This window comes from Syngnathus floridae, chromosome 11, assembly GCF_059516105.1.
Source record: "Syngnathus floridae isolate MCC-2025c chromosome 11, RoL_Sflo_1.0, whole genome shotgun sequence".
NCBI lineage: Eukaryota > Metazoa > Chordata > Actinopteri > Syngnathiformes > Syngnathidae > Syngnathus > Syngnathus floridae.
Window position 1 is genome coordinate 5,621,557 of NC_142423.1, and position 23,167 is coordinate 5,644,723.

At 43.8% G+C, this 23,167-nt stretch overlaps 2 protein-coding genes and 1 long non-coding RNA gene across 8 annotated transcripts in view; 1 reads left to right on the forward strand and 2 right to left on the reverse strand.

Annotated features, from left to right (window-relative positions):
- Positions 1-116: 116 nt before the first annotated feature.
- ikbke (inhibitor of nuclear factor kappa B kinase subunit epsilon) lies at positions 117-5,927 on the reverse strand. Its single transcript, XM_088390093.1, has 21 exons — positions 5,589-5,927; positions 5,204-5,297; positions 4,966-5,103; positions 4,739-4,868; positions 4,480-4,661; positions 4,092-4,252; positions 3,915-4,025; positions 3,604-3,783; positions 3,320-3,516; positions 3,151-3,209; positions 2,962-3,053; positions 2,759-2,860; positions 2,610-2,667; positions 2,307-2,419; positions 2,169-2,245; positions 2,058-2,097; positions 1,882-1,983; positions 1,561-1,657; positions 1,223-1,317; positions 1,076-1,147; positions 117-1,003 (listed from the first exon to the last, which is right to left on the reverse strand). Exons 2-21 carry the CDS (start codon positions 5,291-5,293, stop codon positions 940-942), a joined length of 2,160 nt encoding a protein of 719 aa, XP_088246219.1. The 5' UTR covers positions 5,294-5,297; positions 5,589-5,927; the 3' UTR covers positions 117-939.
- Positions 5,928-6,225: 298 nt separating this feature from the next.
- srgap2 (SLIT-ROBO Rho GTPase activating protein 2) overlaps positions 6,226-23,167 on the reverse strand; it is a 36,599-nt gene continuing 19,657 nt past the window's right edge. For 2 of the 6 annotated variants that reach the window (XM_088390086.1, XM_088390085.1), the window contains exons 2-23: positions 20,072-20,264; positions 17,623-17,785; positions 16,734-16,796; positions 16,071-16,286; positions 15,857-15,985; positions 15,553-15,774; positions 15,369-15,470; positions 15,087-15,284; positions 14,940-15,024; positions 14,661-14,688; positions 14,399-14,429; positions 13,469-13,529; positions 13,195-13,272; positions 12,971-13,105; positions 12,779-12,884; positions 11,637-11,861; positions 10,238-10,317; positions 9,776-9,974; positions 9,486-9,623; positions 9,156-9,369; positions 8,971-9,081; positions 6,226-8,770 (exon numbers count right to left, since the gene is read on the reverse strand). In XM_088390086.1, coding sequence (XP_088246212.1) covers positions 8,222-8,770; positions 8,971-9,081; positions 9,156-9,369; positions 9,486-9,623; positions 9,776-9,974; positions 10,238-10,317; positions 11,637-11,861; positions 12,779-12,884; positions 12,971-13,105; positions 13,195-13,272; positions 13,469-13,529; positions 14,399-14,429; positions 14,661-14,688; positions 14,940-15,024; positions 15,087-15,284; positions 15,369-15,470; positions 15,553-15,774; positions 15,857-15,985; positions 16,071-16,286; positions 16,734-16,796; positions 17,623-17,785; positions 20,072-20,264 — 3,326 coding nt within the window. In that variant the 3' untranslated portion in view covers positions 6,226-8,221. Of the gene's footprint in view, positions 8,771-8,970; positions 9,082-9,155; positions 9,370-9,485; positions 9,624-9,775; positions 9,975-10,237; positions 10,318-11,636; positions 11,862-12,778; positions 12,885-12,970; positions 13,106-13,194; positions 13,273-13,468; positions 13,530-14,398; positions 14,430-14,660; positions 14,689-14,939; positions 15,025-15,086; positions 15,285-15,368; positions 15,471-15,552; positions 15,775-15,856; positions 15,986-16,070; positions 16,287-16,733; positions 16,797-16,863; positions 17,145-17,622; positions 17,786-20,071; positions 20,265-20,393; positions 20,564-22,037; positions 22,183-23,167 lie in introns of those variants that run through there. The other 4 variants (XM_088390091.1, XM_088390088.1, XM_088390087.1 and 1 more) reach the window with 4 other exon arrangements.
- LOC148390567 (uncharacterized) lies at positions 19,124-20,815 on the forward strand. Its single transcript, XR_015861364.1, has 2 exons — positions 19,124-19,441; positions 20,077-20,815. It is a non-coding gene; the product is annotated as an uncharacterized LOC148390567 (long non-coding RNA).

Sequence of the window (23,167 nt, forward strand, 5' to 3'; positions counted from 1 at the left end):
TGAATGCGCTCTGATCAAAAGTGGACTATAATAGGACAGCTCTGACTGAACCATGCCATATTTTCTTCAAATTAAATATTTTGGCTACCAAATAGATTTCACGACCAATGCACAAGTAATCAAACAATAACTTGCATATTGTTGGTATTCCATAATTTCCCACGTACATAAACAGACTCACAAATTCACAAAGGACATTTAAATAAGCACAGTCTAAGTATGAAACTTATGACATTTTGCTCTTAGAGCTGCACATAAACACCCCCAACATTTTTTTTTTAAAGATGATCATTTCAGAACATAGTGAGTCATAATCACAGAAGCGTTCATGGAAACTCAAGGGGGCATTAAATATGTATTTACTTTCACTTTTCTTATATTGACAAAATTACCCCCTAGAACAAATAAAAATGAAAGCTAGTCGTGCAACAAATATTAAAATACGGTAGACTCACTGATGTATAATTGAAGCATTTGAATGAGTACGTTATAGCCTGACATTATTTAAAAAAACAAAATATCCTTTCGTGAGTAAGTATCCTGTTTTTTTTGTGCAGAAAACATAAAAAAAACAATAGTACTACTTACTACATGGAAACACAGGGACAAACTAGAAAATGACTTCAAATGAAAACTACTGAAGTGGCTTTGATTGATCAATCACATTGAGTGCTTCAAGTAAATAAAACAGCATGGAAGATTGATCATTTTGGTTTGATAGTGAGATGGGAAACTTCCGCTTCTTCAGTGAGGTATAGGGATGTATTATGCTGGCAACCCCCCCAATCCCTCTGTGGTGTTTTGCCCCCCAACTGAGAATCTTATCTCTTAATTGGTTCACAATCTGCTGTCTTCAGCTCTCCTTGCAGCAGGCAGTCTTTGATAGCATCACAGCAGTCATCCCGCAAGCCTTCACTAGGCAATTAAAACGAGGCGCCGTCACAGTGTGGCGGGCCGGCTCAAGCTCGGCCTCGCAGCCACTGCGGAGTTCACCGCTTCGAGACTGCGGAAAAAAATAAGGATATGCCATACGCTGAAATAAATCTGTACATTAAGCGTGGCGGCGTTTACTGACCTCTCAATAATAGCGTTGCTACACTGCAGTTCCCGGACCAGAATTTCCATTTCTTCCTTTAGGTGGTACATTCTGGAACAAAGATAGACGTGTTAGCATGCCAACTATATGTCATCTACATTTACACAGATGGACAAGCATACAGACCTGGACACCATTTGTTCCTTGTCCCTAACCGGTAATTCGTGCTGCTGCGGTCCTGCTCTGCTTGGCTGTAGCGTAACCAAGATTCTGTCCAGAGTCTATGTTGCATTCAAACAAGTCCAAAAAAAAAAAAAGAATTACAACCAAAAAATAGTCACGAAAATATATATATATAAAATAATAAAATGAGGTCAAGTTCCACACGGGCAATTTTCCCATTCATTGTGACAATTATTTTTTTCCACTAAATCTAATGACCTCTGAAATGAAACTATACTACATTCACGCACAACAAAAAAGTTTTCATTGAGACTGACAAGTAGCCACAGGTTCCCACTCACTTTGTTATGGTGCTGCTCCGTTATCTCAAGATCAGCCACCATGCCTGTGCAGAAGGAACTGAAGTCCTGTAAATGGTTCTGCATTTCTAGTAAAACTCTGCAGACATAGTAAGAACATTTGATAAATACTTGCCTCTTTTTGAAATCATTCAAATTTGTCATGTCTTAACAATACTCTTCTCCGTGGTGTGTCAAATCTAGAGAAACTTTATTTTCACTTTACAGGGACTTTAAATGTGTATTGACTAAAAAGTTCTGTCTAGTGACGCGAATCTGGGCCAGGGTGAAGTATTTCATTCTGTGGTTGAAACATGCGCTGACCTGCTCCATGTCTGAGTGATGTCCAAGAGATCCTTGTACTTTGGAACACAGTTGTCTCTGGTGAGAGACTTGACCCGCTTAATGTGGGAGGACAAGTGGATTCTAGCAAAGACGATGAGAAGCAGGTGAGACGAAAACGTTCTCAGGCAGGGAGGGCAGCTAAGTGTGACACATACTTTTCAAACTTGTGAATTTGTTCATCATTGTATAACAATTCTGTGGAGAAAATAACAAGTTAAGTTGAGCCAACAGAACTATGGATGTAAAGTTCAGAGACGCACACATACTGCCTGTGAGTCTGTCTTTACGGTAAAGCTGATGAATGGCCACGATCTTTTGAAGAAGCATCTGCATTTTCTGACAGCTGATGGAGACAAAAGATCAAAAGTCAGACCAGCGTAAACTGGCAACTTCCTGCTTTGTACCTTTTATCACTGTTGAGGGTCTCGGCAAGCTTGGCCTGCTCTATCTGCAAGCGATCCAGGCGGTTCTGAAATTCCCGAATGCCTGCGGCGTATCCGGGCAGGTGCTCATTGACCTGCAAGGATGACGACGGTGACATTGTGTCATAAATCACGTCAGCTTTGCTGGGCTTAATATTGTATCCCTCTCCAGCCAAACCAAAATAGGTCAGACCCCAAGACATATTTCCCTCGTCTTTAATCTGAAACTAGTCCGAACATTTCCGGTGACCCGATTTTAGCTAAGCGCCTCATGGTATTGCTTACCTGCTGCAACCTGTCACTCTTATCAGCTGCACCCTGGTTTTCCGAAGCGAGGTGCTCTCTTGGTCATAGGAAAGACGTGAGAGGAAAACGTTAGGATGGGAGAGGGACATTTTTTTTATTTTGCTCAGTATGTGTGCAAGCGGACTCACAGGGTGCCGATCCTGTGTTGTAAGCCGAGGCAGGACTTGAGTCGAATGCTGATTTGGGCAATACTGTGCATAGCTTCCCCACACTCCCTGCGCAACTTCATCCTGAAATACAGTCGTCGTGTTTATTGGTGCTTTCTGTTTGTCACTACTTTTATTTGAAATTCCAGTTTGGGGTCACAATTAAGAACAAGAGTGCTCCTCACATGTAACTGTAATATCCCTCCAGTAACAGCTCTCTGTGAGAGTGCAGCAGTTGTATCATCCTCAGATATTGGTGGACCACTCCAACTATTAACTTCAATGACATTAGAAAAGGGAAAGGTAATAATGACTTGATGAAGGTTTTTTTTTTCCCCATGTGGCAAGAACGTAACGAATAATAGCGGCGCTACCTTGGTGAAGTTGTAGTCGGCCATGACGTCAAACTTGGCCGGGATGATCGGCGTCTCTGCTACAGATGGGATATATGCACGTTAAAGTTATTGCCATATACTTGTATATGAATTTGCAGTCTGTAGCAGACAATTATAATGATGTGCTGTAAATCAAAGTGCGTCTTACGTTCCTTGAAGGGGAGGCTGCTGTTTGCTTCTGGCCCGTGACTCAGCAGGATGAGAGGCCGTGCAGCTGTCGTGTGAGGGAGGTTGACCACCTTCATGCTGCCCTCTAGAGGGAGCTCATGGCCCAAGTAGAGCAGCTGCTGGTGTTGGACATCCATTCCAGTCTGCATTGCCACCTCCTCAAAGAAACCACTCACCCTGGGTAGATGGACAAAACCAAGAACTGTTATGGCTATCCAACACAAACAATCGTGTGTTGTTAAAGAAACTTTGGAGCGGGCTCACGTGTTGTAGTGATGCATGTAAACACAGTGCGCCATAGCCTGCTGGAGAGCAAACAGGTGCACCGGCTGTCGTTGGAGGATGTCCGTCGTGGCCGTGAAGAACTGGTCGAAGCCCCAACACCTCTCCTGGTCTGCCTCAAGTAAACCGGCAAGTACGGGAACCAGATGCATCTTGAGACCCCTATAGAGACATTAAAAATTGACATGGGTTGAGAATGAAGAAATGCATCATAACCACAATGATTTTTTTTATGAATCATACATGTTATTTAAAAGAACAACCAAGTTTCAATATTCAGGGACGTGACCTACTGTGACAGTTGGCAGCTGTCTGGCAAGGATGAGCTCCATTCTATTGGGCCGTTATTGACCCGCTGCAATCCAGAAATGGCCCCCATCGGTTTCTCCGTGGTGATTTTGTACCTGCACAACCAATCGCAAGTTAATAACAATAACTTAAACAAGTGTTGGCATTATTTATGACTTTACATGGTCTGCTTGTCCCTTCGAGGTCCTCTGAACGGCATGAAGGGGAGAGACCCCGTGGCAGTGTGGTAAAAGGTCACCCCGACACTCCACAGGTCCACGCTCACTCCGTAGGACTTCTGGTGGTGCGAACGGAGCACCACACGCTCATACATGTCTGGGTGCTATACATAAACAAAAGTGGACGAGAAAAATATGGCTGAGGAGTCAAATAAAATTTTGTGGGTGCGTTAATCATTTTGCCCACAAGAGGTCGCAAATGTTTCAAGTTACTTACAGATGAAAATAATGAGACAAGTTAGAAATGACTGGCAGTTCAAACAATCGTTGTAAATCTTATTTCTGCTGCACACCGATATCACACACAGCTCCTTTCACTGAGATTTCCTACCAGATATTCTTCAGTTCCATAGATGGAGACAAACTTCTCATCATCCTCTAACTCTCTCGCCGCTCCAAAGTCAGTCAGCTTATAGACCGACTTGCCATCCTCGCCCGTCTGCCGCATTATGTTGCCAGGTTTGATGTCCCGATGCACCACGCCGTTCTCACGTAGGTGGTTCATTCCCTGCACTAAAGTAGAATGAGAGGGGGCACTAAAGGGACAAAGGATCCCGTGTACATTGAATGACACGGCAACTTTGACCTACCAACACATTGCAATACAGTGAGAAACTCCGTCTCAGACAAGCCAAAAGCATTTTCTGGCTCTTCAAGCAGGTTGAGCAAACTTCCCCCTGAGCAAAATTCCATGACAAGGACCTTCTGTTTGGATGGCAGCTGCAAAAGAGAACAACTCCATTTGACATTTCATGTTTAACTTCTCCAGTTTTCACAACATTCGATCACATGTCCCTGCATGAAAGGGGAGCCATACCTCCTCCACAGCGTACAGCTTGACAATGTTCTTGTGGTTGAGCTTCCTCAGCATGTCAAACTCTCTCATCTGGACCTCGGGTGTGCGATTGTAGCTCGCCAAGTTGAACACCTTGACGGCTACCAACTCACCCGTCCGCTAAACAAATGACATCATACACATAATAATAACAAAAGGCCAATAGAGATATGGAGATGAGGTAAACAAACACGTGTATTGAAAAAAAACAAGAGCCTACCTTATTTCGAGCCTTGTAGACGCAGGCAGTCGCCCCTTGACCCAGGACATCCTGTAAGGACCACAGGTAGCTAGGGGTGCTTGCTGTCATCTCTCTGACATGGCAGCATGAAGTAAACATAAGAAAAATGGACACAAGTTAGTTATTTAATCGTTACAGTAAATACAAAAGATAGTTTAGGAGTTTAGGAAGAGTGATTTCTCTTAGCCATGAGAAAATGTCAACCAGGAATTTTCTACAACTCATTTCAATTCCATGATCTTTATTAGCTTAGCAGGAATAGCAGATTCTATTTATATTGTACAGCTGTCAGCAGTCGTCCGTCTCCGAAAAGTGTTTGTAAATCGATATGGACTAAAAACATCCGTTGAAGAATAAACCACACCTGAATGGTTGAATGTCTACGCTGGCTGCTGCTGCGGAATTTTCTTTCCTTCGTTTATGAGCAAAACGTTTAGTATTTTTATCTCAAAGCAGTGTTGATAACCAAATTTCACTGTTTCGACTCTCGGAGGAAGTGTCTGCTATGGTTCGGTTTTGATTGCGGAAATGAAGCTGACTATGTTAACGTCAACTATTTCAAACAAGCAACACAATGTCCAAATGTTTGTTTTAAGCGAAAAAAAATCGGATAATGTGGACTTTAGAGAAATCAGATGTAAAGATTAAACAATTTATTTCGCGAGAGAAAACAGCTCGCCCCGTGGGTCAGGTGACTACGTCACTTCTGTATTGACTTTTTGTGATTTAAAAAAAAGGGAAATCACAATATTTGCAATACCAATATTAAAACATGCAATATGTTTTAAAATAGCTTATTTGAAATCACTTTTGTTTATTTTCAAATAATTAAACGCTACTACACCAATATCCCCTAAGTGCTGCAGTCGGGCGAGGTGGCTTCTGGGAGTTGTAGTTAAAGTGCTCAATGTTCATTTTACAGCACTGGTCGTTGTTTCATACTGTACAGAAGGCTACTAAAAAAATTGCCAGTTTGAACACAAAGACAATAAAAGTCCAAATTCATAGCAAGCAATGTTTATTTAAAAAAAGTTCTACAACAATAACTACACATAGAATTATATAAGGCCTATTTGATTAAACCACCATTGATATTACTGTACAATATTGTACCAAAAAACAAGAGTGTACCTCTGTAATGTACAACATTGTATATACAAAGTACATCTGAACACAGGATTCTCCAGTAATACAAAGACGACTATAAATAAATTTGAAATTACAGTCTCTTTCTCTCTTTTTTAGCTGTTTCCAAATGGACACAAATGCATAATCTGGTAAGTCAACTGCACACAATTAGTCCACACGCAAAGCCAACTTTGTTCAAGTGCATGACTGATTCGAGACCAGACAAATGCACCAACCACCCACATCCATGTTTGTGTGTGTGCACAAGCATGCAGTCACATTTCCTCTAGTTGTTTCGATGAGGTAAGAGCAACAAAAATACACGGTAATACACAATCATGATAGAGTTATAGAAAACAAAAAAAAGTGTAATTCAATGGATGGGAGAGCGTGATGCAGTGTCTGATATGCAGAAAAATATTTTTACCCTTTTATGAATTCATATCCTCATCTAATTTACATACTTGTGGAAAGATACATTTATTTGGTGCTACTCCCTGTAATAACAAACGGGTTCTTTGGCCACCTTTATAAGTTCTGTGATTGTTTAGCTAAAGGTTTTGTGGCGCTATTGCAAAATTCTAAAACACGGGTGACAAAAAATATTTGCCTTGGCCATCCTCTTGTAATGGACTCATCCACCCATCATGTTCTCATCGCGGCGCACACAAGCACACAACCAGACAGCAACATTTGACCATAAAATTGTAACAGTGAAGAAGTCACAACAAAACAGTGCCTAACAAGAAAATGGATGAAGTGGTTGGTTGTGCTCAAAACACAAAAGCCCTCAGCACCAAGGTTTCAGTTGCCCTATTGATTAACATACATAAACATTAGAAGAATTCAACTTTTTTTTTTTTACTGCTGTGTGAAGTATAATTATATGAGCACGCTGTCTTTTTTTTTTTTTTTAAGTTATCATCTCGCTGGCATTACACAGATACATAAAACGATGTCAGCCATCGAGTCGTAAGCTGCTCTCAAATGGCCACAGCATGCGACCTGAAAGGTGTTTAGCTGCCACAAAACACCACACACACATCTGTGGAGAACATGTGTGTATACAGTCCAACATTACAAAGAAGAAAAAAAAATGCTGGCTTTCAGTGGTCCCCTACACATAGAAGAAGAGCTGCAGGAGAAAAGCAGCATAATGCCTCAAACTACCAGCGTTTCATTATTCTTATTGCTTTATTTAGGGCTGAGGAACCATTTTATTAACAGTGGGTGTCTCTGACAGCCGTATTAAATTCATGAAAAAAATAATGCAGTCAAGCAAATGTTTATTATTATATACTGGATATTTATGGTTTCAATGTTTCTGGGATTTTTATACAAGTTTGACTGAGAATTCATTTATTTGTTATTTGCAGTTCCCCACCCCTAAATTTGTATTTCTTTAGGCTACATTTTATTAGACCAATATAGCACTCGTGCTGATATTTGGCCCAGTCTTTAAATACAGAAGTTCATCTCCAGTCTTCCACGTGTGAAGCAGCAAGACAGTGTTTCATTTCAAGAGCGCTTAAAACTTTTCACAGTCTCGTCTTAGGAATCAAACAATTCCTTCTGATCGTTACGGGGTCTTAAAAAGTATTTAAAAAAAAAGCAATACAGTGCTTTTTCTTCCTCATGTGAGCGCGTTTGACCTGTTCCCTTTTAAAAGATTTGAAAATCCTCTCCGTGCTGCGATCATTGACAAGATGTCTGTCATGCAACCATGTGCCGCTGGAAAATGGATTGTGTTGTCTAAATGCTACAGTGTGTTGTGGATTAGCGAGTATCTACTGTATGTATAACAAACTAAGTGCTTCCGACCTGCTGGTTTAAGCGTTAGGATCAGATTCCAATTTGAGCAAAGAGGTGCTAAGCCGGACAGGATTTATCATTAGATTGGGATGAAGGAGGTGGAGGAGGCGCATGAGGAAGGGAATGCGAGTGCCCCGGTGGCGGTGGTGTAGGTGGCACGGTGGATGTCGGGGAACCCATGGCGGGACTGCTGCTCCCCCCGCCGCTTTTCGGGAACACCACCGGCTTGGGCCTCGTCGCCGGCGGGCGCAGCTCTCTAAAGGAAGGAACCGACGAGGAGAGTGAGGAAGAGGACAGGGAAGGCGACGTGGCGGAGGGAAGGGGGGTCCTCGGCTGGCTTTTGGTAGCTCGGAAGGAGGAGGGCACGTCGCTGGCCGAGGAGGCGCTACGCTGGAGTGGGTGGGCGTGTGAGGAGCCTCCCTCGCTGTCCCGCAACAGGCGGGAGTGGAGCGGGCTGGAGGGTTCCGACGCCCCTCCTCCGCCACCGCTCACACCTTTCAGCTGCTCCAGTGTGTCGAGAACCACATCGGGAGTGTGTTTGGAGCTACTCTGTCGCTCCAACTCCCTCAGCTCATTCAGAGCGCAACTCATGGCTGCCTCGATGTCCTGCAATACAGAGAGGGAAGCATTAAGTTAATTTAGAAGCGGCTGTCATTTATCATCCAAAGTTATTGTGAGTCACTTGTTGCGAGGCAGAATTTGTCAATTATTTACAGCCCTTTAAAAAAAGAAGGATATGCCAGTACTGAGCCAATCACATAGTAATAGTTGTCAGTTAAAGTTTCAAACCAATAATTTTTTAATACCTGTGAGCTGTGATCCACCTGAGCTATGACCTCAGGTTCCAGAGGTCTATGGTTGCTGAAGCTCTTGGAGCGTCCTGCCGGAGTTGACTTGCGCAGTTGAGGGCTTTCCACCTAAGTCATCATAAACATATTTTGAATGTAGCAAGTCACTGGCTTGATCATTTTGAATTTCCAAGTCACAGTACCTTGGTCTTCAGTGAGGAATGGCGTGTGATAGAATTGAGGATGCTGTGAGCACTAACTGGCCGTTTCTCCGCAGACTCCTTCACCAGAGCGCTGCCTACAGGAAGTGATGCGGTCCTGACCCCTCCCACACCACCTCCACTGGCCCCTGGACTATCGCTGTCTGAGCTCCGAAATGTTCTTCTGATGCTCCCGGACTCGGGACGTTTCCTCATCCTGAATGAGATCATTATTAAGTAACCTTTCTATCTTAATGACAAATCAGATTTTTTGAATTCATTTTGTAACTTTGTGAACAATAAATACATATAAAATGTTTTGGTACAACTTACTTGTTGAGGTTGGCCAGGTAGATATCAGCCACATGGGCACCAGTAGGAGATGCAGCGCTGCCTCTAGTGGAAACCCTTTCCTCCAGTTGGTCCCTGGTGTCCGCATCCGATTTTGGGCTTCCACGGCCGCCATCAGTCCTAAAATAATCAAGTCTGAGATGTTCCCCTTTTTCCACTTTGAAAGAATTTTCAATACATGACTTCATATTGCTGACTCAGAAATACACAACTAGCTACAAATGGAATCTCCCTCTGAGGCAGGTTGTCAACACTGTACGTTGTCATCTTACATGTCTTGGACCACAATATACTGATGTGGCACCAATCCATCCACTCCGTTGTGTCGCCCCTCCCACCAGTCATCGGATGCTCGCTGATACAGAAGCAATGATGCGCCCTTCTTGAACGACAGCTCGCGACTGGTCCGGCCGGAATAGTCAAAACGAGCAATGGCTTCAACTGGGTCGGACTCTGAAACAGCCAAGGTGCCTGATGTTGAGAGAATGGCGGATAGAGACAGGAAGCGATAGAGTGGGTGATGTAAAACAGACAGAAAGAGGGAGGGAGGGAAGCCAGAGCGATGTCGAGCAGGTTAGTGCTTCTGTTTGGTGACGGCACACATTGCAAAAAATACACAAAGCAGCATAATCAAGCAGCAGGATGTGAGCTGGTTCAAAAGCTTTCAGCCACAAAAGAGCTTGAGAAGATATCATAAGAGGAGCAATTTGATGACGTTTCTGGGGAGTACGTACCATCTTCGCTGTTGTGACCAACGGACACATTGTCGGGCGCCGGCTCTTGCACAAGTGGGGGCTCACAGTGTGGACTGTCACTGGAATAGACAAAAGGAACAGATAAAGTTGCGCCAGCATGTCGCCGTGTGTACAATTTGCAGACTGAACGACATTCATCTTTTTAGTCATATGAAGTTACATGAAACACATCACTAAGATCATATCCCGCAAGACCTGGCAATGCTGTTGTCGGACAGGGCCAAGATTTTTCCTTAGTGCCGTACTGTATGTGTTGATTCACATAGGGACACACACTTTCTAACCGGATGTTTGACAAAAATAAAGTGTGTGGATTTACGCAAAATATCTATTTTTTGTCCTGACCTCTGACTCTTGCTTGATGGAGATCATTTCAGAGCAACATTCGTATGAGTGTAAGAGTCTTAAAAAAATCTCTCAACAACAAAATATAGTTTGCAAACTAAATCAGGTTGGGTCTGGAAATCATAAATCCGATCTGGAGAATTTTGCAACTATTAGAGGCATTCATCACTGTTGCTGTGGTTCGTCATAACAGCAAAAGTTAACCTTTGTACAATATGTAGATGTCTGTCTATATGTGCATGTGACATGTGGTCAGGCGCCACTTTAATCTCCTGCGTGATGGCGGGTAAGCTGATCCTCGTGGCCCCAACCGACCAAAACCACAAAAAAAAACTTGAGGCTCCTCACCCTCAAATCATTCAAATCCTCTGTAACTGAAATCTGCCAACCGCTCCACTCTGTTATTGCAGCTTCCTCTTTTGCCAGTTGAAGCAGTCCTGCTACTTCAACATTTCAACTTTGTAATCACTCTTATCCTCGCTTTCACCTTACTAGAAGCAGTCGCAGCTGGTGGTTTTTGGCAGGACGGACACTTTAATAAAAATTAAAAGTACGTGTTAAAGTGTTTACATTTGCCTTTTTTTAAAAAATTTTACTCGAAATGGGATTCGAACTCGAGGAACCTACGATTAAGTCAACAAATCCACCCTACCTGTTCTCATCTTCGCCGCCTGGGCGTGCACTTCTCCTCTCAAAAAATGTTGAAGTCACTTCCTTGAGTCGAACATGATCTTATACACTGCAGAATCTGCGCTGAGCCATATCCAATATGGCCGCCACGTCACGTTCCCGTTGAATGGAGCCAGGGAGGAAATGACGTCGGCTTTAACAGCTGCTCAGTTTCAACATTACTTTGAGATGCCAGAGGTAAACAAACCTCATCAGTAACTACACTATCCTGCTCCTCTTAAAAACAATTGTACATACATTTTGAAATCTTTTTATTATGACTTTTCATTAATTTCTGTCCCTTTCACTGTGACTCAGCTGGGCGGTAGCTCTGCGCCCAAGCTATTGTTGAGCCTCCACTGACCAGAAGTCGTCACCAGCTCCGGGGATGATGTAGATGGGGCCCTGCAGGTCTTGCGGTTTCGGGAAGATGCTGTCATGGTGGATGATGATAGTTTTAATGAGTTCATTGACGTGGGCCTGGCAGGAAACCTGGTCGTGACCTTCCGGGACAGACATCAGGGTGGGGCCAAAGCAGATGGCAAGGTTGTAAGGGTCCATCATGTTTTCCTCACTGTACTGGGACAAACTGGAAGGAAAAAGAAGTCTTTTAGTGTCAAATTCACCTTTTATACTCATTTTATGGGGCATCCTTTTATTTTATCTACTGCTGGTCCTGGCCAAAAACTGGTTAGCAACCAATCACAAATGAGGCATATCATGTGAGAACTCCAAATGCATGCCTGTGTCAAATTGCCATTAACTCCTTCATCAGTGCCTCACTTGAGTTACAAGTGAGGGTATTGGAGTGTGTGAGAAGAAGCAGATTTGTTTGGGAGGCTGTAAATCACCCCGGGGGCTAAAGTAGAAGCTCCTCTTCTGGCTCCACAAGACTTGTCTGTTTGTTTATTCAGTAGTCTCACATTTCAGCTGTCCATCTAGTTTCATTTGCCCTGTGATCAACTTTGTTAGGGATTTTTTATTTCAGTTTTTCAGACTATCTCTGTGGCTTCAAATGTCAGCTGACAAAAAGTCTGGCTTTGCAGGGAATGTAAGCCTGCAGCGCTCATCAAGACACCGAATATGATACAAGGTTATAAATCAACTAGAAAAGGGAGGGGGGGGGGTCTTTTTTCAAGAGTGGAATGGTGGAAAACAAAATCCTTTAAGGGCCTCCTTCGGCCTTTTCACAGGAAGTTTACCTCATCGCAGTTATCATGGGAATTTTGGATTACAGTATTTTACCTTTAACAGTGTGTGCAGACAGAAAGCTGCTGATGTCAGGGGCAGATGCCCGAGCGGCAAAAAAAAAAAAAAAAAAATCTGATTTGGAAGTATTCAAGGGAAAGAATAAAACGTACAAAACTACCAAACTGCACTTTTATTATTATTATTACCATTACTGTAAAATAGCAATTATTATTATTATTTATTGACTGACAACTATTAATATTTTTTAGGTTCTCATATTGCATTTAATGTGTGTGTGTGTGTCCTGCTACTCACTGATTGAGAAAGGCAAACAGGTATCTCATGATGATGAGTGTTTCACTCGGCAAAGATTGCAGCACTTTCTTTATGTGGACAGCACGCTCCTGAAGGCTCTCCATTGCTAGAACAGAACCGTGATGACACCCAGGAGATTAGTCACACAATAATGAGTTGGAAAAACAAAAGATTGTCGGCGGAGACTCTTACAGACGCAGGAAATGAGGTCATGGAACACTTCCTTTGGAAAAAGGGCATGATCCAGTCCTCTGAAGTAGAGTTTGAGAACGCTAGCAATTGAGTCCATGTCATGGTCGTTTTGGTCTCCTGCTAGTGGGTCTTCGCCTGTAACCCAGAAGATGGAGGGAAACAAAGTGATAAGATAGAGGGAAGGGAAGAAGGGGATGTGTATTTTCTATGAATTGCAGTCGAACCTCGCTCAAATGCATTCTTGATATCATTGACCTCCACCTGGGAGCCGGATACTCGGAAAATGCCCTCATGCTGCAGACCTACAGGGGCATAATCACAGTTACTTTTACGACATCCATTTTTCATGCTCGGGATTGGCATGCTGGATATTGGATATCTAGTTTGTTCATTCGAAGATTCCTCGGGTCAAAACAGGTCACGTGACTGCAATGCAACCAATCGGTGCGCAGTAAAGGCTGCCGCTAAACCTATCGCTCGACGGAAGAATTTCCTCACCATGGCGACTGATGAAACGGATGCAGCTCTCGACCATGAGGGGAATGGCTTCACCTGCATCCTAAAATTGGAGGGAAACATTGTTTGCATCACAAACTGCACCCAACAGTGGATGACAAATAGGAAGCTTGCCAAGGACATAAAACAAAAGCAACCATGCTTGCTATTTGGAGGTCTGACTACCTCACACGTCTGCTGCACATGCATCAGAGCACACGTTTAGGAGGAAAGCGTGCCAGACGTGGGGAGGGGAGGGGCTGCTGTTGCTAGGAGACTACACTTTTCCCCTTTGTTTTGCATTTTTCAGAAAACTAACATAGGGTATATCAGAGGGAATATTTAATTGACTAATGAGTTAATTGAATCCATTACAAAAACATCTAGTCACTCAACACTGCAACCCAGTTTATTCTCACAATTTCTCAACAAGAGTGTCGCAAAATATAGTAAAATTAGGTCATCGCAATTTTCTCACAAATCGGTATACTCGGTGTGACATCTTGGCTTGTTTAGGCCAAAGCCGAGAAAATGACTTATTCTGTTGTACAACCGGTGGAGAAACACGTGTATTGTACCTTCAAATAATTGTCCTGCTTGTTGCTAGCAGTTAGAACACAGAACAATTTTAATAATTAAAACGTTGCTTACAATTTAAGTGAGTTACACTTGTGTGATTCACCACGGCAAACCTCATGCCACAAGGGGGCGCTCCAAACATTAGTTCTTGTTTATAATCTTCTTGTCCCTCACTACACTCACGACCATTAGATTGTATTAATTCCATAGCAGATACACATCTGTGTGTATATGCTTTCAAATATGTTTTATATTTATTTATTTTTTCAATGCATTTATAATATATCTTACGGGTGGCGACAGTGGGAAAATGAGTTCAAAACAAAACTACGCACTCACACGACAGATAATTACCTGTTTCCGTACTGCAGAGTTTCTCCGTCCACTATTCAGAGAGCGAGAGAGAGAGAGAAACAGCACTCTGTCATTAAGTCGCAAGAGTGCCTATTTATACGCGCACAACTCTGGTAATGCTCTATTTGCTCACACAGACACTTATGTTGAGAATATCTTGAAAATAATAGCCCAGAGTGCCAAGAAATTAAGAAAACCCCACTGAGGCATATGTATCCAAGATAGTGTGCGTTTCTGTACTTCCTTCCTTCACCACACGTACCTGGCAAGGCAACAGTCGGTCTTCTGACCTAAAGGGGGGAGAGACAGGACAAATGTGGACATTGGAGAATAAAAGATGAATACAGCAGAATAGAAGTGGGAGACACGAGAGGAAGAAGTCAGCGTACACATACAAAGGCCTTCCTGCTCGCTAGCGGAAATGCAGACATTTCCTGAGGAAGACCACCAATCGCTCCCCCCCTCCCCTCCTCAACACATCTGCCTCCACATATGGTCACAGTCACTGTGACCTCTACATACATGTCTGAAGGACACTTACTCTCGCCTATGGTCTTCTGGATGAGGTCATGTTTGGCCTCGAGCTTGGTGATCAGGTTCCTGCCTTCAAGAAACTCCTTCAGCTTCTACACAACGCAGAGTATTAGAGGTGTGTAGTTCAACTACGCGCCGAAGAGCAGCAACTGACCGTAAAGTAGAACTGTTCCGTCTCCTGTTGGTTGGCCCGTCTCTTGGCAAGGCTGGGCTTGCTGAGATAGGATTCACTGAACGTCGACTTGACAGACTCCATGCTGTTGCTGTGGTGGAAGCAATCGGACACGTCGTAGTCCTCCACCGTCACCATGTCCTGGATGGTAGACAGAGTGGCTTCCATAGTCTTCTTCACCTGATGAGCAGCAGAGAGAGGGGAAAAACTTAGGCATGGTATGAATTACCAAAGGGGAGAAGTAATACTAAAACATCTCTTAACCTCTTCGTTCTCTATCTTGAGTGTGGATAGTCGGGATTGAAGCTGTTGACACCTCTGGAGAAGCTCCCCTTCCAATGGCTGCTGTGCACACATGACGCCCATCTATACACACATAAAGGTTTAATTTGAAGTGGTGTGGAAGCGCATGGCATAATACTGAGATGCAGCTGATATTCCGAAATACCATGTCTCCCATGTGCGACTGGAAGTCAAAGCGAGCCGGAGGGCAGAAGACATTGTTGTAGGTCTCCATTAGCTTCTGTTTGTCTCCGTTGGGCTCCAGACTTTCAGCGGCGCCCTCCAGAGTCTCCAGACCAGTGTGTTTGGACACCTCGACGTTCTGTTCTGCTGACAAGTAGGTTCTCAAGGCACGGTGGAGGCTGGCATGGTAGCCCAGGTCGCAGCACTGTGCAAAAAAACAACAACAATAATTTAGATCTAAGTCCTTAATCCTGCCCGTTGTTGTTTTAAAGTGTTTTCATACTCACGTCGATGATGTCAGAGAGGTCATGGATGTAATACTTGAAGACGCAGCCGTTGGTGGCCTCCAGAGCAAGTAGGTACTCATTCCTGGCTTTGATGGCCTTCAGCTTGTTCTCCGTGTACTTGGCTTGTCTCTAAGATGACGACGGAATGCGCGGTAAAGAACAAGGGCCCAAAACAGGTTGCTCTGACAACATGCGGCATCTTGTCGCCACTCACCTTCTCCTTCATCTTTTCGATTTTTTTGACACTAGAACGGCGGGTGGGTTTGTCGTCAGCTTTTATGCTAGCAAGGGTGTCTGGCGAGCGTGGGGTCTGACGGTCGTCCTGGCGACCGGAACGCCCCATCTGTTTCTCCTCTTGCTTCTCTGCGTCTTTTAGCTTGGACTCTGCGTTGATGCTGTCTGTGTTGTACATGTGGTAAGTCTTCATCACCTGGGAACATGACATTTCCGTCACAACGTTTTTTCCCCACCCGGGAAAATGATGGGGCATTCCGCAATTGTCATAGCCACACACTCATTCCACCCGCCAGCGGTCAAACACATGAAAGTAGTACACGAAGCTTGCTCAGCCCAAGTTGGTCGACCGGCACTCCACTTTTCTGATTCAAAACTCCCAAGAGAGTCCCTGTTTTGTTTATGCGTCTGCATGTGCATGTCATTTAAACCAGATTTATTTATAACTCTTTGCAAACTATAATTGGCGGGCTGAGCTACAGCTAAACGTTGGTCGCAAAGACAAACAGACGAGCACACGTCACAATTTGGCTGGACTACGGATCTGAGTCGGTGGAGGATTATGCTGAATCACAAATAAGTTGTTAGCGGTCTTGTAGCATAGCTAACAAAACATCACACACAACTTTTTGATTTGTCTTACCGAATAAAGCTCGTTGAGAACCTTCATCAAGTCTTCTTGCAGCTGTACGCCGACCTCTTTGCTCTGGGTAGACAAAAGAAATAAGTTACAGAATCAAAAGAAAAGACTGGCAAGAGGCATTAAATCAGACTTGGATGGCCGGAAGTTGAATCCCAAGCAGTTAAAAAGGTCAGGATGAGGATGAGTGGGATAAATGGGTGTGTGGAGAGAAAGAGACAGCAAAACGATTTAGGGTTCTGGAGCGGACAAACGAGATAACACAAGGGACAAGTGAGGTTGCCCCGGCCCCGCCCTCGGGCTTTAAAGTGGTCGGCCTACAGCAATCTAAAAGTAATCAGCTATGCCTGGGCCGTCCTATCCGTCTACTGTGAATCTTGACCTTTGAACTTCTTCCTCTGGCCTGTGCTTGCCCGTCTGGCTCGACAAGACCGCGCAAAAAACATATTAAGACAACTTTATGTCCTGACAGAAAGCTTGTTAATGCAGTTTGACTTGAGTGCCCCCCCCCCCTCCCCATCCAGTTTTCGTACCCCATCTGGCTGTAACTATCATACCAGACCGCTTAAAACACACACTGATCTTTCTTACAAGTGAAGGCATTCTTCGGGCGACATTCTTCTGCTAAGTCCAGTCTTTAAACTTTGCTCCACTTGATCCCTAAGTCAAATTCTCAACACCCTTGAAAATATAGTGATGTTTATTTTTTCTCTGTGGAGCTGCTCTATGCTGGACTGTCATTGACGTTTTACATATAAAACATCCAGATTTCTTTTTATACACTTGACGAAAAGCGCCGACGATGGAATTTGGATAAAAATGACTGCGAGATGAATTATTAAGAGCAGATGCCATGTGCATGTTCGCAGCCAAATGAGACACGTCTGCTCGCCTTCTTGAAGAGCCGTCCTGAGTCCTCGCTGATCTGTGCGAAGCGTGGAATGATGTTGTTGAGGTAGAGGTCCGACAGAGTGGCGTGGTCACGACTCTCCCTCTTCACCTGAAGCAGCAACAAATTCCAGCAGTTCACCGGAGATAAGATGCTCTGCTCTTTCCTGCACAGAATGACAATGATAGAGAACAAGTCTTAAAATGCAATCAAGGCACCCCCTTCGAGGCATAAATTCGGATAAAGCAGCATCGAGTCTTTCATCTGATTTTAAGTTCCGCTTTTCATCCGGTTGACGAATGCCCTTGAGGCCCCACAGCTTGTTAAAGGTAGAAATAAGTTCATTGTACAGCACGCTGTTTTTCATCAAGATGAAACAAGCGTTGGAATAACAGCCATGGTGGGAGAGAACGCCCAGACAGATTTATACAGAAAACAGCCACCCTGTGTGTCTCCCGCACGCATGCACACACACACACACACACACACACACACACACACACACACACACACACACACACACACACACACACACACACACACACACACACACACACACACACACACACACACACACACACACACACACACACACACACACACACACACACAGCAGGTCAGTGAGCCAACCCAAACAGGGGATTCAGCCAGGGTACAAAACCCAGCAGGAAGTGGTAAGGCTCCCCAAAAAGCACAGCTGTTGCAGAGAAGGACACATAAAAAAAAAAGGGAAAGAGATGAGAAAACGACTCGGAAGTTCCTCTCATACTGGAAATGTCACACTGATTTCGCCTCACTGTGCCCATTGGGGGAAAAAAGAATCATGGGTTATCTATGGCTAATCAGGAAAGCAAAATGGATTATGCGTTTAAGTGGATGACAGAAAGTCTTTGTGTGATAAGAGGTGAATTAAATGACTTGAAGAGGCCAATAGTGGACACATTGATGAGGTCACAGCGGGCACCGGGTCACGCAGACAGAGGAAGTCTTTGACTCAGAGAGGGGCACTGAGTCAAATTGTTGGATTAAGTTTGAGTCATCAACCATGATGTGATAGGCTGGTACCGGCTCTCAGTGGTCAGATGACTAAATGTGTGTGGTATGGAAAATAGTCATCACACACAGCCGAGCATAATACATATGTGGGAACAATTTAGACTTTTGTATTATTGGTTTTTCCTTTTTTTTTTTTTTTTTTGACATTTTCAAATTGATTATTATCGCTGATCTTACCATACAATCAAAGAAGCACAACATGTTCTAAAAATCTAAAAGATTACTAGAAAACTATAAATTAACTTTAATTTTACAACCCTGAGCCAATTCCTGATCACAGTGGCACTGCAGCACTTGCGGTGAAATAAAATAACAAGCTACCTCTGCCCAGCTCTCGGTTCTCGCAATGTAAACACGAAAATGTCATTGGCCTCTTTTGAAGGTCACATGGTGCACTTAGTGGAACGACAGTGAGCGTTGGGGTCAGGTGAAGGCAGTGAGTCACATTCGAGGGAAATGCTAAATGGTCATTTACAGTCGGGATCAAAGCACATAGCATTAGCTGGAGCATTGCTGCCAGCACGATTTTTCTTTACGACTTCGATGACGTAACTAGCCAGGCTCATGTAAAGTTCCAAAGCAGCTTATAGCGAAATACTTTTAACACTCGATCGAGAAAAATAACTCAACAATGCTTGAACTGTGATGCTGATCATTTGTGCTGCCTGGCGTGAGAGGGGATTTTCGGCGTGAAATCCGATCAAGAACTCAAAGGAGAGTCCTTTGGAGGCATCCAAGCAAAGAGAGAGATAGATGTGGTGAGGAGGTGCGTGGGGGCACACATAACAAAGTCTAAACATTTTTGTTAAATCAAATATACCAAAATATAATGTTACATTGATAACTTTAGGTTCCTTACAGTGTTTGAATTCAGTGTGTTGCTGTGACCACACACTTTTAGGAGTTAAAAAAAAAAGGGGTGTGGGGGGGACGTGTGCACACATAGCCGGAAAATAGCTCAAATTCCAATGTGGCACCCAGACAGAACAGCAGTAGCAGCCGTGTGGAGAACTTTACAGATGTTGAAGGATTTCAGAAAAATAAAATATGGCAATCAGAATGGATTTTTAAAATGGCTACAAAAATGGGATTATATCACATGACTTTGAAGTTAAAAGTAAAAAAATTAAGTGTCTGGGCTTGAAAAAATATGGTATGACAATGTAATTTTACAAAATCCAAATGATAATAAGCTAAATTAGCTAAATTATCTTGGTTACCTTTACAGTATGTGCCACGTGTTGGAGCTGGACATACCACAGAGACGTTGACTCAGTCACAACCTGGTTGTGTTTTGAACAAGTACACATTTCATCCGTGCAATTTATAAAAGTTGAACGCAGAATAACTCTATTTGGATTTTCGTCTTTAAGCCAAGTGTGTGTCTGTTACATACTTCAGCAGATGGTCCTTAGTGCTGCGTGTCTTGGTGAGGAAGCGTTCGGCCAGCTTTTCCATGTTGCGGCTGTAGTCCATCTCAATCTCCGCCTTTTTCCTGAAGAAATCCTGCAGGTCTTGGAGCAGCTGCACCCGCAGCTCACACTGCTGGTCCAGACATTTCAGCTGCTCCACCAGCTGGGCGCGAATTTCTGTCAAGACAGGGAGAGACAAGTTTGTTGACATTTTTTTTATATGATGATCTCAATGCACCACAATACATTGAATGTCAAATGTCTTCGAATTCATATTCTGTATTTGATTAAAAAGAAAAAATTCACCACACAAAATCTGTTCATGTCATGTTGACACATGAACGTAATCTATAATGTCTGCAGTTTTATGATGATAGATTAATATGTAATACACATCATCAGTATAGCAATGCAAATTATCTGGCCGGGCATGTTTCGGGGGAGGGGCGACCCCGCGGTTCACCCTTTACCTCCGCCACTAACAACACTGTACAAAAATGTAAAGAGGAATGACTCATTTTAATGTCATAAAAGCTCTTTATTTGCTTTGTATAGTGTGTCTTCAATGACATTACATTGGCTCAACTGAATATTTCAGATGAAAGGGCAGGATGGGCATAGAAGCTTGACCACTGGTTCAAGTCAGGTCACTGTGCGGAGTGACTGGCCGACCGATAGTTCCGCTAATGAACGTGCATCCTGTTAGGGGAATAAAGCAATCGAAGCGCCTCAGTGACTGTCATCCTTTAACTACATACATAATTACAATTCTCTTATGCCTCTCTATATATAACCCAAAATTGTCTTCCGCACATGTATTGTGGCTTATCACGCCCCCCCCCCCCCAATCCGGTCTCTAATTATAATAGAGTGCACTCTGTTAATATATTCAATCTAAAGGGAAATGTGCTTTCGGGAGTTTGCAAACATATTTTTTAAGGTTGTGTTAAACTTGGGGGGCGAAGAATGTGCAGGCAAACTGCATGAACTTGTTTTCGTTGAAGTATTGTGTATACGCCCAGACAGGGAGTACCGGACAAGAACACCTCAAGGTTGAGGAACAAGAACAGCACGTCTATGTGGTTAATCATATTAATATCTAGTATTGGAGTGCTCGTGTGGATTGGTGGGGGGCGAAGAATGTGCAGGCAAACTGCATGAACTTGTTTTCGTTGAAGTCTTGTGTATACGCCCAGACAGGGAGTACCGGACGAGAACACCTCAAGGTCATTGAGGAACAAGAACAGCACGTCTATGTGGTTAATCATATTAATATCTAGTATTGGAGTGCTCGTGTGGATGGGTGGGGGGCGAAGAATGTGCAGGCAAACTGCATGAACTTGTTTTCGTTGAAGTGTTGTGTATAGGCATGCTTTAATATTCATATTGTGTTTCTTTAAAACTGGGCAACCCGGAAGAATGTGTCGTCTTTTGGTGGTCACAAAAACGCAAGAGTTCTAGTGTGAGGGACCCGGGACCCAGGCCTGTATTAGTGCGCTTTGTCAGGAATAAACAATTGGTAAATTTGGTCTGATTGATCTACTGGTCTTCTCTTTGACAGAACGAACTCGCAAAATTGTTAAGTGCGCCAGTGTGTGGATTAGGACATAGCAATTTATGTGTTAAGTGTTGATCGCAATTTGGAGTCAGATCAATAACTAAAATCCGTAACCTAACAAATCACAATGAAAAACTCCTCTGGAGAATGGCGCGTAATGCAGCTTTGTCGCAGGAAGCAAGTTGCCACGTGCACACGCTCGCACACACATAAATGATAAATGGATCAGTGCCGACAGCTGACAGATTAATGCTATGCTCTCCTAGCCGCCTGCCGACAGTTTGTGTGCACTCTGCACGTGTAGCCTTGGAAGAGGGAAGAAACAACAAACCTCACACAGGCACAAACCGGGCTGTTCGGTCACGGCTAGTGTACCACCGCGGCTGCCCTACCTCGGGAATGTTGGCTCTGGAGGAAGCAATGTGTTTTAGCCTCAATCCTGGCTCCTGTTCACCATCAAGTTCCCTGACACACAAGCGCACATTTTCAGGGCAGATCTGGCAAGAGTCCCTCGTCTGTTGAGCCAAGAGCCTCTTTGATGCTGCCATTGTGCTTTAAAGCTGAGAGTGCAGTTCCTCAGTACCACAAAAGAGGTGGAATATCTGTAAAGGTGCTTGTGTGCACATGCTTCATCCCCAATCTGTCTCTCACACAGTGTCGGAATCAATAAATAACCTGTTGTGAAGAATTGTTGTTTCCGTCCCGTGTGGGGGTGCGCATATTTGTGAGCTATTTCCACATTGCAAAACGCCATCAATGACAGGGATGAAGTCGGGGCCCATCGTTCACGGCCTCTTGTGACTGTGACCACAGAACCACAAGGTGACAGACAGCCTTGTAATTAACTGTCACAGGACAACAACAACGCATACCACACTGTGCAAACACTGCAGCACTCCGACATGCGGACCGCAATCGAGATGGCGGGCGCTGAGAAGCAGGTTTAGGAGTGACATGCAACATTATGACTAGTCCCATAATTTTTATTGTAATAAAAAGGCCCGAATTCCATCTTAAGCTCTGGAAAACACAGAGGTGTTCCTAAAAGCACACTCCAAATCTATAGCGATATGACTCAACCACTGGCAACCACAAGCTCATTGTTGATCCTGGCTGTTGAGCTTAATTTCCTTGCGTAATAAAAAGTCGGCCTTTTCATCTATGTCCATCGTACAGCGAGGAGGCGAGGCGCTCACAGCGCAGGTCGATGCCGTCCCTCTGTAATGGTCATCATCTCTTCAGCCAGAAAGAAGTGGGATGTGAAGTGGAATGTGGCGCCTCCACTCCCTCCAGAAGGCCCAGTCATATTTTCCAGGCAGATGACAGCAGGTTTTGCAAACTGGATCTGGGATTCTGCTTTACTGATGCTCCACCATGATAACTCCATATGCGACATATTTGTTTTACATTTTCATTCATTTCTATCAAGTCATACAACCCCGACCTCGTTTTCACTTGCGCATTTTGCACGGAGCTGAAAGATGGTCTATTGTCTTTGGCAGAGATTTTGCTCACCGCAAAC

Bases quoted from the DNA above. Each gene is read 5' to 3' on its own strand.
- ikbke (XM_088390093.1), bottom strand. From the start codon at position 5,293: ATGACAGCAAGCACCCCTAGCTACCTGTGGTCCTTACAGGATGTCCTG. The intron at 4,869-4,965 runs GTATGGCTCCCC...TCTCTTTTGCAG, and splicing joins AGCTGTACGCTGTGGAGGAG to CTGCCATCCAAACAGAAGGT. The intron at 1,318-1,560 runs GTGAGTGGGAAC...AATGCAACATAG, and splicing joins CGGAGCAGCACCATAACAAA to ACTCTGGACAGAATCTTGGT.